This window comes from Tauraco erythrolophus, chromosome 2, assembly GCF_009769465.1.
Source record: "Tauraco erythrolophus isolate bTauEry1 chromosome 2, bTauEry1.pri, whole genome shotgun sequence".
Classification (NCBI taxonomy): Eukaryota; Metazoa; Chordata; class Aves; order Musophagiformes; family Musophagidae; genus Tauraco; species Tauraco erythrolophus.
This window is the reverse complement of record NC_141466.1, coordinates 66,530,377-66,549,596: the sequence shown is the minus strand read 5'-3', so window position 1 is coordinate 66,549,596 and position 19,220 is coordinate 66,530,377. Positions and strand designations below refer to the sequence as shown.

Sequence of the window (19,220 nt, the reverse complement as noted above, 5' to 3'; positions counted from 1 at the left end):
ATATTCACTCAGGCTTCCCCCTCTTGCGCCAAGTTAAAAATAAATACCCTATAAACTCTGGGGCCTGCTAAGACAGAATATGCATTTAGAGAGTTTTTTAAAATAACTTCTAAGAGTATTTCTCCTTTCAGGTCAAACTCCTTTTTTTTCCCCTCTCTTCTCTCAGATTTTGCTCCTGCCTCAAGGATTTCAATCGCATTGGGAGAAAAGTGTTCTTGAAATAACCTACAGAAGAATCAGTTCTATGTGTTCCTAACTCTTACTTGAAATTTCAGCTCATTTCCTATTTTTAAAACTCCAAATACAGGTGGTGATATACCCCCCAACATGAAACAAGAAACTAGTAAAATGGACTCATTTTCAATACTGATTGCTAATAATACTAGTTGAGCTAGATCTTAGGTTCAGATTTCAAAGGGTCTCCACCTCCCACACCAGAGCTGCCTTCTGTTTTCTCCAGGGAGAAGTGGACTTGTCCCTGACCAATACACTTGAACAGATGAAGTCATAGGGATGCCAACCAGATCGCATAATGATAAAGTATATCTTAAGGCAACAAGGAGAAGAGTCTGTAAAAGGGGATACTGAGCCACCACTGAGGTCAGTTAGGACTTGCTGAGCCGCTTGGCCACGTCTGCGTAGGCTTGCTCGATTTCTTTGTCTGCAGCACAGGTGTTGGTGAATTCATCCCTGGCATACGCGTTCTTCAGGTACCGCCACAGCCCCGTCATCTCTGTTGGGAACTCAAAGTTGCGGTATTTCTTTGCAACAATCTAAAGCAAAGATAAAAGAGGGGAAAAAAGCATTCTGATGGCAATGTATCTCCAGATTCCTTTTCAGAGAGCTTCTTGCTATTTCTTGCCACGTGATTAATAGCAAAGGAGAGAAACACTTAGAGAATCAGGGTCTTGTAATATAAAAGCCTGTAAAGTGACCATTGGTCATTCTCTATCTCGCAAGGATGCTACTTGGCCTAAAGACACTGTAACGCAATGCCCTGGCAACTATCACCAAATTATGACTTTTATGATGCCTGAAGTTCGATAATTTTACCATATTGGTGTTTGGTGTTTTTTATAAGTCTTATGTGCATCACTTCTGAAATCTGAAGTGCCAAATCAGAAAGAGCTGATTAGCTGAATCATAAAAAGGAAGGTAGATTGAAGGGGAAGTCATTATTAAAATTAATATCTAACATATTATAATATTAATTATTATATTTCCATTCAACATGTTTAATTTTTATATTTAACATATCTTTTCTATATACTATAGTTTTATTTATAATATATGTAATATATTTTGCCTGGCCAAATCAGGCCAGTTTACATCAGAGGATGTAACCACCTACAGCTGTTGGAAGGCTGCATCCATGTTCACGCAAAGGATAAATGCAGGGTGATATTGGTACTGTGATTGAGAAACCAAGATGATTTAGCAGACATTAGAAACAGGACTATTAGGAAAAACTGAGAAATAAAATGGTTATTTCAAGACTTGTTAGACTAGGAAATTGTCTATCAAAGGAAATTTTTTTATTTCTAAAAACACTCAGGCCCTTATTCAGGAAAATATTTAAGTGCTTACTTAATTTTAAGCACCTGTATAGTCCTACTGAAGTCAATGGGACTAATCTGTGCTTAAAGCTGGCTGGTTGGTTAAGCAGCTTGCTGGATTGGGATATTTCAGTTTTCCTGTAAGAATATACCATATAGAATAATCCTGTGGTGACAGAATGAACTAGCTGATAGGAAGGGACAGATTAGTTGATTTAATAAGTGCTTCCAATCTCTAATTTTTCTGACAGTATAAAATTGTTCCTGGGCATAAATGACATACATATGTGCCACAGAGCTCCCCTTTATTTTAAAAGCACCGGTAGAGCTGTTTTCCATCTCAGATTTCTTAGGACAGTCATATTCTCAGAAATGACTGTGATTTGGTTTTATTACCAGGATCCACTTGGTAGATGAAAGTCCAAATCCTGTCCTAAACTGTATTTAATTAAGCATTCTTGCCTTCAATGATACTTCACGTACACATGGGGAAGATAAAACCCACTGCACAATTTAAGTCAAGATTTTCACAATTTCCAGCACATATCTTCCATCAAATAAAAAAAAATAATATATCTTTTTCTTCCATCTGTAAAATGCTTTTTAGGCAATATCCTATGGCCATGCTTGTCCATGCTTGATTTTAATTCTCGTTTGACTTCTTTCATTTCATCTCAAGGAGACATGGACCAGTAAGGGGCCACACATTCATTTTGCATTGTGTGACTCCAACAGCGTCAATGAAGATGAGTCAAAGAAAGAGCTAAACCTGTGAGCATATTTCTTATGCTGCTTTTCTTCTTTTTTTTTTTTTTTTTGCATGTGTGCAGCCAGCTCCTGGGCTCAGTTTATGTTTTGGCTCATGGAGCCAAATTAGATGCATGACTTGGCTTTAATTCCTAGCTTTCTTGCTTGCCAAGGTCTGCCAGGTACTTGCTTTATTCTAAAGAAACATGTCATCTGATAAATTAAATAAACGCAACATTTAGAAGTCAAGATGATGTACACCGTTTGCACTATACTAGCAACCATTGTACATCTTAAATCCTGGACCTCGGCGATGACTTTGATTTGTTAACTTCTCTGTGTGAAATACCAGCTGGAACAAATATTCCCCAAAAGATGGACTGCTGCTCTTAACTTACAAACGGGTGGGAACTGACTAAATTTTGACATCTCTCTTAAGAATAATGGGAACTAATTAATATGAAATATGCTGTTACTTGTAGCAGGGTAAAAATAAAGAGACGGGATACCTAGATCTTAATATTGTCTTGGCCACTATCTAGTCATGGGACAGTCCCCCATGAATTAAATACAAAGTTGCTTAAGTTAACCTAGAGGAAATACTGAGGAGCAAAAGTGTGTTTCAAACTGCTCTTCTAGGACTTAAGATATCTTTGCTGCAATACATGTTGGCTTTACCACTCGGTCCTCAGAGCAGAGTACTTCACTGTCAGATAAGGCTTCTTTCATCATTGCATGATATTTTTTACCTTGACAACATGGAGTTTGGGCAGAAGGTTGCAGTCAGCAAGTGTCAGGTCATCTCCATCCAGAAACTTGCGTTTAGACACTTTCTCCTCTTCAGTGCTGTTTGCATCAATCTCCTCTGGCAGAGGCGTTCTCAGATAGTCATCCAGCTTCTTCAGAGCCTTCACCAAGCCTTTTTCAAGGGCTTTGCCAAAAAGCAATGAATAAGTGATCAGGGCAGAGTAAGAACTATTTAGAAACACTCATCATCAATGCTTATGGTAGTATCTAGAAAAAAGCCAAGAACTATTTCTTTTTTCTTATTTGTTGTTCATTTGTGCTCCAATACCTAAACAAGCTGATACCAACATAGCCCAGCAAGGTCTTCCTGAGGGTAAAGCTCAACCACAATGGAAAAAGTGGGCATAGGGAACTGTTGCGCCATGTCTTCTCCTGACTAGCAAAAACGACTAGTGAAAGAGATCTTGGAAGGAAAGAACAGCTTGTCAGCAGGATACACCAATAAAACACATTCACCGTATGGCATTTTTCTGGTCTGTTGAGGCCATCACACAGTAAATCGGAGCCCTATAAGCTGCTATGTTATTTTTCTGAGCCGTTGGGTAGGACTGTAATGAAGGGGAATTTTCTAGCATTACTTCAGCTCTAAAAAGTTCTAGTTTTACTACTTTTAAGCCCCTTCCAGAGTAATTAAAGGCAATAGCAGTAATTCCAGAAATGTTAACCAGAGCTCTACAGAGCCGGGAGATACACTACAACTGAAAAGCAGGTAATATAACAATAATTAAATACAACAGTATACAAAAGAGATAAGCTATTCAGTCACTGTTAAGATTCCCCTCACTTCAGATTCAACTTAGGTGCAAATTCCATCTTTCATACGTCTCAAATGGGGTGTCACAATGGAGATGAGACTTTGGACCTCGCACTTCAATTACTAAAGACAATGTCCCACACTAATGCCAGCTCCAACAAATTCCATGCTTAAAATGGGTGGCTGGAAAGCTGCCTGGCAGAAAAGGACCTGGGGGTGTTGGTCAACAGCCGCCTGAATATGAGCCCAGGTGGCCAAGAAGGCCAATAGCATCCTGGCTTGTATCAGAAATAGCGTGGCCAGCAGGACTAGGGAAGTGATTGTCCCCCTGTACTTGGCACTGGTGAGGCCCCATCTCGAATACTGTGTTCGGTTTTGGGTCCCTCACTACAAGACAGACATTGAGGTGCTGGAACGTGTTCAAAGAGGGGCAACAAAGCTGGTGAAGGGTCTGGAGCACAAGTCTTATGAACAGCTGTGGGAACTGGGGTTGTTTAGCCTGGAGAAAAGGAGGCTGAGGGGAGACCTTATTGCTATCTACAGCTACCTGAAACGAGGTTGTAGCGAAGTGAGTATCGATCCCTTCTCACAAGTAACAAGCGATGGAACAAGAGGAAACGGCCTTAAGTTGTGCCAGTAGAGGTTTAGATTAGATATTAGGAAAAAATTCTTCACCAAAAAGATAGTCAAGCATTGGAAGAGGCTGCTCAGGGAGGTGGCTGAGTCACCATCCCTGGAGGTATTTAAAAGATGTGTGGATGTGGTGCTTAGGGACCTGGTTTAGTGGTGGACTTGGCATTGCTAGGTTAATGGTTGAACTTGATGATGTAAAAAGTCTTTTCCTATCTAAATTATCTTCGATTCTATGATTCTAATGCCACTTTGGCATAACGTACAGCGGGGTGCAAATTTTTTACTTAAAAATACCAACATGGACACAGAATATGTGTCTTTATGCTTTACCAGCAAGATAATAGAAAAACTTGGTCGTAATAATGAACTTACTGAAAGCTGAATGACTGTACACAAGTTTGCATGTTATTTAAACTGCAGTCACTCTGGGGCAAGAAGAGTCTTTTGCATCTCTGTTTGAAGAGTGACAAGCACGATAGGGTCCCAGCCCTTGAGAAGTGCCCCAAAGTGCTAAAGCAACATAAATAAGAAACAGCAAGAATTTACAATGTGAAAAAATAACAACATGACTCATGGGCTTAAGGCCAGAATTTCAGCTGGTGAAAATTACCTGCAGTGATTTATACCTGCTGCAGATCTGGCCTGGAGTCAGTATTTAAGGCTTAATCCTGTAAAATCTTATATCTCTGAGTAACTTACTGCCATTTAACTTAGGGGAAACTACTCAATGCATCAAGTTACTCAGGTGGTGTAGCACTGCCTATGGAGATAAATATATTTATGGAGCACAACACGAGCTTCAAACGGCTGCAGCGATGGCCCGGTCTAGAACACCTCGCTGGCACAGGTAGCTCTGCTGGCTCTGCTGCCAGCCGCCCCTGTGTTTCTGGCATGGAGAGAAACGCAGCGCATACAGGGCCACTGAGAGAGCAGGAGCTGAGCACCACTGAACATGACTTCTCTACTGCCTTAACATCCATTAAACCTTGTGCCAGTGGTGGAAGTCAGATTAAGCTGCTCGATGTCTTGCTCCCACTGATTCCTCTTGGCCAAGCACCAGGGAACCATACCAGCTCTTCTGTGGCTGACTCCTAGACACAGTGGCAAATCCTGGCTTAATTGATTGACTGGAGGAATGACTGCGATCCAACTGAAAACACCCCAACAAACATAGCAGGGAGGGAAAGAATTTTATTTCTGAAAGCATAGCATCTAAAGCGACTGAAGTGCTGCCATCCATAAAACAAAAGTGTTGCCATCCGTTATTTAATCAATTCAAATTGAATTTTGACACTGACATTCTGCTGTCAGATCCTGGCACTGGTGTCTTTAATCGTCTGCAGCTGTGCTCCGCCGCACAACTTCTACTGAAGCTGCTTAGCTTGTAATATACCCTCATGTGGCAACACTCAAAAGATTTAGCAATCTCTTTTTGGTTTGACCTGTAACACCTGTTGAATAGACAGTTCTTATCCTCTTGGCCAGCCTCAGACTGTGTCCTCTTACAATGAATTCATTTAGAGACAATGGAATTGAATTACCGTGATTTAATTCAATTTTGCTCATTCGGATTTTAGAGAATTGGCTTAACACTGAGCATTTTCCAGTATCCCCTTCACCCAGTAAGATCATCTGTGCAATATTTCCAGTATCAGTACTATATTAGATGCTTCGTGCTGGCCCACAGGGTCAGTTAAGTGTGTGTATGAAGACAGAACCATCAGGTGAGATGTGTTTATGTAACTTTTCTGGAACTTATTAGGATTGGGGTTTTTTTTTTGCTCTTATTGGTGTATCAAAGTGCGTCATGGCTGTCTCAAAAACAATGCCTGGAGTGAAGCCTGTTTGTGACAGTGGGAAAAACATCTATCCGAATTCATACTTGGCGCTTGCATACGACAGCTTTAGGCCAGAAATAAGTGCGTGTTCAGGGTTCAACACATCTGTGACCTAATTCACAGGCTCTGCTGGAACCCACAGGATCCTGAGATCTCCTGGTGAAATCACCACATGGTCAGGATCACCTCATACCCCAATAGCCAAGAACTGCACAACTATTTGTGACTCCAATGACCCTGTTTAATTAATCATACTCTTCTAATCCTAACAAATCTCTCAGAAGAGCCATGAAAATAGAAGAGTAGTGAACAAGGGAGAACAGCCTTTCTTCCAACTGGATAGCAACATAATTTTGAAAAGCTAAAAGAATTAATATCCTAAGATTGCCATTTCAAATGGACTTTATGTGTACAGAGTCAGATTTTTAAAGGCTGTCAATGGTTTTCAAGGTATTTTTTTTAATCCACAAGCAAATATCTACGTTGCAAATCCTAAATTCTAGGTGTCCTGTAACGTTCAGATTTATCTGTATGATAGGAAGTCTTAAGTTCCTTGAGAATGTGCTCAGAGAAATTCCCACTCGAAGTAGGAGTATGTGTAACAATCTCCAAAATACCAAAGCAAGAGGCTTCTAAGCCCCACACCTCAAAAAGAGCCAAGTGTCTAATGCTGTTGAGTGGGAGACTCCACCTTACGTGGAGTCCACCTTTATTCACCAGTAAGCCTCCAGAAGAAAGAGGTATCAAAAGCAGGTCGTTTTCTTTCTTTCTTACAAAAAAAAATTTACCAGTAGTATAGGGAGAGCATTTTCCAAAGTGGAAGACTGAGTTTCAAATGTTTTTTCAATGCGATGTCAGCCCAGATCTGCCAGATGAGACCCCACCAGTGAAGTATCAGGTAATCTGTACAGCTCTCCTATTAAACTGTTTCACTTTCCATAAATAACTAATCATTCAGTGGATCACGACAGAAGGCTGACACCACAGGTAAACGTCAGAAAAACTAACTCTCTCATTTTCTCTCTTATTTGATCAATACATAATGAGAGAACAAGAAATAACCTTCTCAGAACATCCTGCAGCTTCTGAAGGTTTTGAGACTCTTCCTGAGGAAAGAGCTGTCATAGTTCATGTTACTAAGCAAACTCAGCAAAAGAAAGAAAGATTTCACTCTAAACCTCCCATACTATGGCTATTTTGGGAAAATCTGGATGACTTTATATGTTGTCTCCACTGAGGACATAGGGGATGGTAGGCCCTCACCAGGGTAGGGGCCTTGTGAATACCAGTCTCAGCACTAGACTGAATGAAGACATTTAAAAAGATGTGAGTAACTAAAAAGTGACTAATTCCCCATTTGTGAACGTACTACCCACAATGAATTTCAGAAATGACTAAGCAGCAAATTCCCTTGGCAACTTATCCTCTTGGTAACATCATTAAATAATTAAATAGGTTTGCTGATAACAGCTGAGGCTCCATTGCAAGTCAATCAGGGGGACTAATCTTTCCTGAAGTAAATTAAGTGAATAGGTTTGAATTAAACACCCTGAGCTTCCTCTGTAGTCAGTGGAGTCTTGTCTTCTACACTTGGGTTAGGTGACCCCTAAATCAGCTGTGTGGAGAACTTTTCCTGAAGCGTCTAATTTCAGCCTTGCATTATCTTGGTAATGTCAGGGCAGAGGATTCAACATTACAAGACCAAGTGGAACTGTGCCTGAGAATGTGGCTCTGAGTCGCTTTTGAAATTTCTACCTCCAATAGCTTCCTCACCCTGCACACCTTCAGTATGAACTTAGAGATCCCAAACGTGACCAGCTCTGTGAGAAGAGCCCTGTTATCAGGTTACCCTTGCAACGCAAGGTTACTGCAATGTCTGAACTCCTGGAAACTATCTTTCTGGACAGTGAAATCGCAAAGCACAAAGGCACCAGCATTGTATTACCTCCACAGTGATATATTTAATATAACTTCAAATTCCAAGAAGTTCTACCTGCGTATATACAAAATCTGTGGTGGAATCATCTCTCTTACTCTGCACTACTCTGCTCTGCATCACACAGCCAAAGGCAACTTACAGCAATCACAGTCCTGCCATGTCATCTCCCCTATAGTAAACAATGATATTAACAAAAAAACCTCACAAGCTCTTTTTGATTTTCCTTCTCCCTTCAAAACTATGCTTTTATACAACTTCACTTAAGGATCCTCAGTCAGAAGCCAGAAAAATAGCACTTTCCAACCTCAAAGCAACCACAGAACACTTAATGAATGTATTACCATCTGTCAAATGCACAGGGTGAGGTTCAATTTAGCTGATGATACCTAATTCACAATGACGCTCTGTTTTCAGCGAAAGGTTACTTGATGTTGAACAATGAGATTAACAAATCCTGACATGCACAGAAATACAAATAATGTAACAAAAGTTAATAATTGGCAAAATTGTGTTCTTGGTTACACTGACATAAAAGAGGAGTAACTGCATTGTCAACAAACTATTCCATATTTACTCTAATTCAATCAAGAACAGACGTTGGCTCTGTTACTCTTCAAGCAAAAACTTCCTTAAAGTATTAGCCTGTGCAACTATTTCCAGGGGACAAAGAGAAATCTTTGTGTCTTGAAGTATTTATGCCACAACTGAACAAAAGATTAGAAAATGTTTGTCTCCTCCCTGGAAGTGTTCAAGGCCAGGTTGGACGAGGCTTTGAGCAACCTGGTCTAGTGGAGGGTGTCCCTGTCCATGGCAGGGGGGTTGGAACTAGATGATCTTTAAGGTCCCTTCCTACCCAAACCATTCTATGATTCAATGACTCTATGAAAATGAAATGCATGGAGCAATCCTGCAAGTTAAGAGGAGGGCCAGATGACAAAGATTCATTCATAGGTACTCAGGGTGAAGTTTTGGCCATATCAAAGCCTGTGGAAGTTTTGCTGTTGACTTCAGTGGGGTTGAAGTTGAAACTCCCCAGAAGTTTTTAAAGCCAAAAGGGACTATTATAATCAGTTAATCTGACCTCCAAAATAATACCAGCCATAAAACTTCCATTGGTTGTTTCCATCTCTATTTTCTGTGGGTCAAATAAGGCTGAAGCAAAACAGAAAGTAACTAGAAAGTAGTAAAAGAAAAACTGTTTGGAAAAAATAAAACTGATTCAGACTGCCCACACCCACAGGATTTGCAGAGGTCAGACAAGGACTTTTTTTCCCCTTCCCTGAACTCCAAATATTTCCTTCCTTGTTTAATGCTGGGATGAGAAGAAATAGCAAAATAGACAAAGCACATAAACGCCAATCTCTGCGGCCTAAAGAAGCCACTGGAAGGCAAATCATTCCATCCTAAAATAGTAGCCTAGGAAAAGCTGAATTACAACCAGAGGAGCTTCTCTCTCTCTCTTTTGAGAATAGGTAGACTGGCTACCTAAATTTAAAATAGCTAAAATTAGATGAGATGGCTCCTGTTTTATGTATCTGAGTGGAACCATTTGCAGGATGAGGATTTTACTTGATAGTTATTATGGAAAGAGATGCAAACCATAGAAGGCACAATAAGCGCAATAAGAACAATTGATTCTTTGGCCAAATTGAACATAAAAATTATTTGATTTGCATTAAAAGAGAGCAAAACTATTTCATTTTTTTAAGCAAACTTTAAGCAAAATAACATGTTTCCAAACAAATATGAAAACAAAAAGAAAGCCATGTTTTGGGATGGTTGGTTAAGTAAGTCATGCCTAGACATTCAATCATTTTCACATCACTTTTAAAATGTTGGTAATCTTCAAAATTAACATGTCATTTCTCAATTAAAAAGATAATAGCCTTTTATTTCAAAAAGTTTAAGAAAAAAATATTTTTACTTGTCAAAACAAGTCATTATTCACAAAATTCAACCCACATTTGCCAATAATTCAGGTTACTCACAAGCCCAGTGGCATTTTTTGTCAAATAATATTTTCTCCAAGCCCAAGTAAAACATATGTTGGCCTTCTTCATAAGTGAATACCACTGAAAGTACAGTGACAACAAGGCTTCAAAGTCATTGAAGCCCAGTAACATAATGGCTTTTGTAGCCATCATCTGAAACCACCCAAGACTGACCTTGGCAGAACTGCATGTTTCTTAATTGTCAAGCCCAGGCAAGTTCAACAAACAATGATCCATGTACAAAAATGAACAACGATTTCTGCTGCTACCCCTGGATCACTGATTGATGCTTTTCCTTTTTACTGCTTTCTTCCACTGCCCTCCAGTAAGATTTATCCTGTAACACACGCAAATGAACTTGGTGAAATATGCAATGAGGGGAAAGGGGGAACAGTACATAAATATTCACAGTCTCACACAAACAACCTGAGATTTATTTTTCCTTTAAAAAAAACAAGCCACCTTTCCTGATCACTTCCAGATTCACAGTTTGATATTATATGAGACCAAATAGTGTTTTCTGAGAGGAGAGACAAACCAGCTAAGAAACAGCAATTTAAGTTAAGAAAATATCAGTCTACTAGTCTGACAGTCTGATTAAAGACCAAGGATTCATATTTTCACTCTCTTTTTTCTCCATCCTGCTCAATTTTTTTCAGGCAGGCTCAACAGAGCATTGTAACCTTAATCTGTATAGATTAATCCTTCTCACATGCAGGAACTGTGACTGCAATATGCATGCCACTGTATTACATATTGAACAGTTTATCTTCCCCATTATGATTTCAATACAACCCCTGAGATTTGAATGCTGCCTTGATTTCTTCTGTTTAGCCATTTAAGAGCCAGGTGTCTCGTCTAAGCTGGTTATGTAGGTTCCCTCTCTGCTCAGAGGTACTAAGCATCTCCAGAGGGTAATTCCTTCCAACTGCCTGAGACACCTGATTTAAATTTGGCATGACTCACTCCATGCATGCCCTTCTCGCTGCATGAATTACAGATGAAGCCTAAAGGACTAGCTCAGACTAGACACCTAACTTTCAGGGAGGTGAAGTTATAATTTCACAGTTCACCCAAGTGATGTAGGATAATACCTCCCATTTTTTTTAAGTTACTTAAATATTAGGGCTTACTCCCCAAAGGGCAAGTATATTGCCAGTTTGAGCATTGCAACATCCATTCCAGGCATGTTTCTGCCTTGTAAAATCCCCAGCTCTGAGTAGAGTCTATATTGAGAGGCAAAGGAGTGGGCAGTCACTAAGAGTCATTGGAAATGCAGAGAAGGATGGAGGTTGTATGCTCCCATGCACCCAAGACATTTACATGCCTAACTCTGGGCCAAAGGGAGTTTCTGGGGTGAGTCACCTCTCCTATTAAACATGTTCCACTCTAGATAAATAATTCAATATACACTGGAACAGAGACTTGAGCATGTTCCCACAATAAAGGTAAATGTCCATACAATCATGCTGAAAAGTTGTGATCTATGTGTTTCTACTCACTTAACGAATCAACGAATACCCAGTTGTGTACACAGAAGAGAAATAGATTAGTGCCTCTTATTCCTCAACTCTACTTTCCTGGTTAGGGGGTTATCTTACAGGACAGGGGTTCTTATTCATCCTTCAGATCAGTCAGAGCTGAGACTTGAAAATGGATTTTTACTCCTGGTCAGTGTTCAGGTGAGGTCCCTCTCCATTGATCGCAAAAGAAGCCAGGATTATTGAATGACTAATGTATAACTTTTAGACATGTTTAGGTGAGATGATCCTATCCTTCCCTTCCCTTCCCTTCCCTTCCCACCCCATCTACAAACCCTAATGATGCGGATTGATCGATTAGATCTTCATCCCAAAAGTCTGGGATATTTTGACAGACCTATCACAAAAACTCCACAGAAGGTATGTCTCAGTCTCAGAAAGATTGAGACCTTGATTGCTTAGGTACCCTTTCCTAAGCCAGAGCACAATGATCCAAGTGTTAAGATGTCATCTAGATTTAGGAGACCTAAGTCTCTTCTTCCCAAGCTTTTCTACATGACCTTATATAAATTATATAAATTCTCTGCCTGCAAACTTCCTATATACAAAATAAGAATAATGGCACTCTTCAGCCACAAACTTTACATTCGTAAAAGCAGTAATGCACCAGCCTTGGACATATGTTTCAAGTTGAGGGTATAAACTGTAAATATAACAAACAAAAAAAAAAAGAGGCATCATCCTATTTTTGTGATACCACCTGTCCTACTCCCAAATTAAACCCAGTGAAATAAGTGAACAGATAATGTCTTTAAAAAGAAAATTAAACATATAATTTTCAAGCATCTGGGAAATTTATTTTGAAATCTTTCTAGTTTTAGACTAAAAACTCAGGTTTCTTCCTTTCCTTTTCTTATTCAGTTTTATAGTGGAGGCAAGAAATAAATGTAATACTTGTAATGTTATCATGAAGAATGCAATTGGAGCCCCTTCGAATGCTGTTTTTTAAGAAGAAAACCCAGGTGTTCAAGTGACACCAAAAGAAGGGTTCATTTCCAAGTCTCTTAGGAGTCCAAGCAATCCTGAGGGCAGGAAGCAAGTGAATGTAAAACTACTGGCCTACAACTGCCCCAGGAAGAACAGTACCTAACTTGCATTTCACAAATCATCGTGACTCTGTAGCAGCACGTAAGTGACAAGCATCATTTCTAGCGCACGTCCCCAAGGGCCTAATCCTGACCTCTGCAATGCTAGACTTGTGCAGGTGTCCCTAAACCAACTGCAGACAAGCAGCAGCTGATTTGCATCAGAAACCTGAAAAAAAAAAAAAAGTCAAGCCCTGTAGATTATAAAACTATATATTTATAGTATGAGACTATTACTCCGTTATCTTGATGCTGGGTGTTTACTCAGAGTGTAAAGTTTTGTTTTACCAGCAAACAACAAATAAGATAATTCTGGGACTAACAGAGAAAAACTAACTACATGTTTTGGTATTGAAATAAGAGTAAAGTTAGCTTCTGGTAGAGTGCAACTGGCTTTAGTGACAGTGCTGTGGGGACCCCTTGTGTTCTAATATTTAAGCAAAGAAGATTGTTCTTCCACAGGATGTTGCTGCATGCATCTTTGATACCAACTTCTTTCAATCCCAGGCATATAAAGGAATAAAGTTTGCTTTTCTTTACACCAGGATAATCGAAATTGCACTCCATTGATCTCAATTACGTTATTTGACTTCAGCAGCGACGGAGTGAAGACACATGAGAGGGAAACGCAGCAATGCTTAGCTAGCAGCACCTGAGGATGAAGTTGTAAAGCTTATTGAGTTCCCAGATCCCTCAGTTCACTTAGCAAATCTCAGTCTCAAATTGTTCTGTTTTAATGTTTCCTGTATTTTCTGCTCTTTGTGTTCAAAAAATGTTACTGAGATACAAAAAAACATGAGACGATGAGATTTACGAATGACTCACATCTTAATTCTTTTCCATTGTTTCTCTGCTTTTGAGATTTTTTTGTTTCAAGCCCTATGAAATGACTTAGGGATCATTGTGATTATGCCTCAATTTAGCCTCTCTGAAAGGAACAGAAGCAAAAAGAATTATAATTATGTCTGGAGGTATGAAAAAATTTCAAGTACAAGTAGGGAGGTTGTATTTCCTCTGTTGCAACTGTACTGTTGCAACAAGTATTAAGAACATTTTTCCCAGTTCTGGTGTTCCCATTTAAAAAAGGCTTTGAAAATTCAAGCAAGAGGTCAAAGGATAACAATAATACAGTGCTCAAGGACTGGAAACAAGCCTCAAAATGCCAAGTTTGAAGAGCCTATTTGTTCAGCTTATCGGAAAGAAGGCTGAGAGGCAAACATGTGCATGTGGTCACGCATGGGCAAAACAACTGGGAAGCATGAGGGAGCTCTTCAGCCTTGCAGACAAAGGTGTGAAAGGGTCTAATGGTTGGAAGTTGGACAAATTCACTTTTCACATTGCTAAAGCAACGAACTGTTTAAGGAACAAACAAGGAGAAAGGGGAGGTGGACTTTCTCCTTGGGGTGTTTATAATGAGGCTAAGAAAAGGTAGGCTTTAATCGAGTTCAGGCAGAAATGGGAGAAACTGGGCTGGAGGGGATAGAGTCACGTGGCCAGGTCATGGCACTTTAAAATCCCTAATATCGTCTTTTAGGTCTTGGAACAAGGACTGAGGTGGGTTGACTGTACCACCATCAATGTCACAAAGAATTTGCTACTCAACATTAAGACAATGATTATAATTAAATCTCATACTTCAAGACCCAACACGCTTGCGAAGATCACAGTATCTTTTCTCCCGATATGCAATTAATCAGATGTGTCATGGGGCTTATCCACAGCCATCAGGTCATTCTCTTCTAGAGGTGGGAATGGTTGCACCAATGCCTTGGAGTGGTGCAGGAAGTCTTGCTGAGTAGATGCCTCCATTTTCAGAGTCATTCTGATTTCAGATTAAGGTCCAGGAATATTTGGTTTTCAGCTTTGACTGGCTGAATCACCATGATTCACCTTCCTCTGCAGTGCCAAATATGGACCAGCTATTGCCATCAGCTGGGCGTCTATAATCCAGTAAATTCCCCACCTTAGAGGGCATTGTGCATCAAAGACTCTTCAGGTTCTCCTATTCTCCGCTCTGGTGCAAAATAACTTATATTCTAAAGGCTGAAATAATGTTTTCTCAATGGGCAAAACTGACTGGGATGTGATTTGCAGGAGATCATAGCAAACAACCCAAAGATCCTTCTAGCCTCAAACTCTTGAAATTCTTATTTTTTTCTGCAATCAGAAGAATCAGGATATTTAGAAAAGAATTGTGTCTCCAACTCCCATTTAGTCACCTTATTCCCAGCACTGTTTTCAAGCTAAAGGTCAACTATTTAAGATCTGATCTAATAAAGAAAATTAACAACATTGATTTTCACTTATGTGTCATTCTTCTCTTCCCTGTTATTTCATGAAGAACATTTGCATGCACAAAACAAAAAGTATGTTTTGGGAAAAACAGATTCTGGGCCAATCCTTCTCCCTTTGAAGTCATCAACAGTTTTGCAAACTGACTTCCAGGAGCCAGTCACTGGGCTCTCCATCATGTGATAGCTTGCTCTACAATTGCTAAATATAAGCCTGAGAAAAATCTTCTCGGCACAATAAGACCAGTTGAGTGTTTAGATCTGGACATTTGCTCATATAAGACTTGGGCACTTTACTGAGTAAGGCCATAACTTCATCTAAGTTCTTGCTGTGGGGAACATACTTAAGACACAACAATTATATCACAACGAAGGGAGTTACCCACCAGTGCGAAACCATAGAGCAATGAAGTTAAAACTCAATTCTAAATAATAATGTAATTTAGGCCTCCCATTCCAGCAGTGAGGCGCTTAATTCCTCCCAGGACTGCTGCCGCCAGATTGCTCTAATCCACTTCCAGCTGTGCTACTGCTCCTGTGTGCGAGCATGGGAGCTCGGCTGGGAAACAGAACAAAGCATCCCAGTAAAGCCAGCAGCACTTGGAGGAATGTTCAGACACACAGGGGAAATAATTCCCTGCTAAAGAAGAGCGTCTGCCAACTGTTCCCATTGCAAGTATCTCAGTGTAGGCCTGGCCTGTGCAGATACGCTCTGATTCAGCAAAGGCTTGAGAACATGCCTCAATTGGAGCCTATCTTCAACCTTGCGGAGTTCGCTATTTATTGTCAACTGTTTTGCAGGGCTTTGCATATTCTCTGTGCTGAACTTCCATAAATACATTCTTTCATTTTTTTCTCTCCCTCTCTATGGTATGCTATGGTTTCAGAGTTGCTTCAGCACAGATGTGTCAGAAAACTATGTCTGCTACTACATTAATTGTAAATATTTACTGTTCCCAGAATGGCTGCATCTAAGACTGCTAATCGGGCATACCAAGTCCCTGCCTTGAAGGGCTTGCAGTCTGATCACATTTAGACTTACACAGAGTTTTAATTTTCATTTTGTATTTTTTTCAAGTAGTTTTTTTTCACATTTCTATCAGGAAATAATCAAACCTTAATTAGCAAGGTCTTAGAAGAAGAGAAAAAACTAAACGATATGAAAGCTCAGGAACATTCCCTAGTAAGGTACATATTTCTGATGTTAAGATGATGTTTCGTTATAATTTTAGAGAACTGTAAACCTCTTCCTTCCAATGCCATAAAACTTCAGTTCTTGGTTTTGCCAGGTCAAAAGATATTGGTCCTTAAAGCTTTCACTGGTACCAGACAGAATATTGATGGCTCTGGGCCTCCAGCCAGCATGATTTTGAGGGGAACTTTCAAAAAGTTATTTCTCCAGTACACTTATTTTGCAAACTGCTGTTTCTGAGCATTTTGGAATCAGTCTCTGATTACTGGGCAGAAAGCAGATAAAGCAATTTAGGACGGATGATAAATGCAACTTGCAGCACTACTTAACAGGCAAGCACACAGCTATCACCACTGTTTTAGTGGTCTTTATATGTGTGTTTTTATTAAGAGACAGAGTGCAGAACGGTTTTATTAAAATATCATGAGTGAGTTATATGGGTCATCCCAAATGAATGGCAATAAAAGCTTTATATCACACTCACCAACATGTATTTGGTACTTTATGTGCCACAAATGTTGCAGAAAAGCTATTTTACATATGTTTTAAAGACTGGGTATTTTTTATATTAGGGCTGGTTTTGTAAAGCTGCCAGACACTTTAGCTACCACGAGCCTGACAGTACTCAGCTCAGAGGGAGCCATAAAAGCTTGTTTAAAATGTCCTGAAACAGCTTTTTTTGTGCTTCGAAATGCTACAGTTAAAGATCTGTCATCCCAAGACATTCCATAGCTAGAAAGCCCATCACAAAACAAGTCTTTTTCTCTAAAATGATTTAAAAAGCTATTTCTAGTCCTTCTTGGTTGGATATCATCACAGTATAGGACAAATTGTGGCTTGTGCTGGCCCTTGGACAGGTGCGGGGTTTTGTAGTGGAAAAGGGAAATTCTGCAACTGAAGAGGAAGAAGGAAAAAATTTAATGGCAAGTTGATACACAGACATCACATACGCACAAATATATATATTTATACTCATATGTTTTTATGGCACCTTGAAAATCTGTGCAAAAAGAGTAAAGCATTAATATTGGTCACAAATTAGAGCCCGATCCAAGGTCCCTGTCACAGGAAACTCCCCATTGATACAAGGGCATTCAAACAGCTTTTCTAACTCAAGAGTCAAGAGGAGCTGACTCACAGCACTGAGAAGCTCCTACTCCAGCTATGTACATCAGCTCAGGTGCCATGAAAAGTCTGCACCACAAAGCTGTTATTACTGTAAATATTTTACATAGGTTTTTGGAGTGAACTGATTATCTGCTGATTTAAGGAGGGATGCGATGACTTCTAGAAAAGATCAGAGCACATTGTCCAGCCTGTGCACGTACCTTGCTATGGGTCTGACCCTCTTCTCAGCAAGAGTAACTCCAGTGTAAAACTGAAGTAGGCCAGTTTTAAATCAAGCCCTGTATGTGTACGTGCATATCTACTGTATACATACGTACACAGCACACAGAGAGAGATATTTCCCACCTCACGCACTCAACCACAAAGTGTGATGTAGCTACCGAAAGAGGTGAACAGCATTTAATCACATGTAAGTTAATGATTTAAATGTGCTTTTATTTTTGGCCTCTTGATGTAAATACAAACCAGACAAGCGGAGTCCTCTGGTCAGACGGCTGGAAATTCCTCTGCATGAAATCATGTTGGTGGTCTCCCGGCTCAGCGCCTTCTGAAGAGCCATACAGTGAAATATCCTTCCGTACCACTAATGAATGCGCCCACCCACACTGGAGCTGGTGCCCCCTAAGAACTCAATTCAAGAACAACTTTCTGAATTCCTAAATGAATTCAAAGGGCTCATTCTGTGAGCCAAATAACTTACAATTTTAGGCGGGATGGTTAACGGGTGGTTACTATAGGTTGTCCCCTTAGTCTGCAGTCTACAGTCTCACAAGAAAAAATAATAAGCAGGATACCAAATACGTACACAGCATTCCAATTAATTAAATTTCATCCTCCTCCAATGAATACACAAATTGTTGTGACCCTGGTTACTGTACCGAGTTTGAGTGACTTGCTCAGCATCAACCAAAGGAACCAAAGTAAACTCACAAGATCTTGGTTTACTTTCCTGTGCTCAGACAAGACCTCCTTCTAGATGGCAAACAATCAGTAAGCAACCAAAAACTCTCAAATTGGCCAAGAAAACTTGAGCAAGAGCATCCAGGAAATAATTTTTAAGACTACTGCCATGGGACTCTCCCAAAGTCTCCTGTTCTTGTGTGAATGAGGACTTGTCACTCTAAGTACAAGCGGTGAAGCCTGGTGGCACTGGCCAGAGGACTGAATGACCCAGTTGTGCTACCGAAGTGAGATGTGGCTCTCATCCCACGATGAGGAGATGACTCCTTCAGAGAGGCCTGTTATAAAATTATCGAGTGACACAGGGGGTGGAAGGAATCAAGGCTGTTGTAATTGAACTGACTTGAAATAATAAATGCACACACTTTCTTTAAACACAGCTTGCCACATCCTGGGAATCTGGAATCAATTCCTTCCCTTTCAAGAAGCTTAAAAGTGGTGGGACTTTGATATGGCATAAGCATGTTTGCTTCTGGGCTTACAGCCCTTGTCGGCCTGTTCCAAACCTTTCAACATTTTTATATTATAAGACAGAAAAGTTAGGAAAACAAAGATGGAAAAAAAGAATCAGAAATTCAGGGAACTATTAAATCAGGGCAGCCTAGCTGCCAAATACCTTTGGTGAGTAAATGAATCATGATCAATAACATATTGCCATACAGACTTACAGAAGAAGGTTATCACCTGCTTCTGTGCCAGGCATAAAACATAACGGTGTGTGGCTAATGAAGTACTGCATGAAACCAGAAAAAAAAGGT

At 39.9% G+C, this 19,220-nt stretch overlaps 1 protein-coding gene across 3 annotated transcripts in view; it reads right to left on the bottom strand.

Annotated features, from left to right (window-relative positions):
• Positions 1-605: 605 nt before the first annotated feature.
• The window catches only part of CLIC5 (CLIC family member 5), a 73,969-nt gene continuing 55,354 nt past the window's right edge, over positions 606-19,220 (bottom strand). For all 3 annotated transcript variants that reach the window (XM_009983689.2, XM_009983690.2, XM_086623870.1), the window contains exons 5-6: positions 3,053-3,234; positions 606-773 (exon numbers count right to left, since the gene is read on the bottom strand). In XM_009983689.2, coding sequence (XP_009981991.2) covers positions 606-773; positions 3,053-3,234 — 350 coding nt within the window. The remainder of the gene's footprint in view (positions 774-3,052; positions 3,235-19,220) is intronic.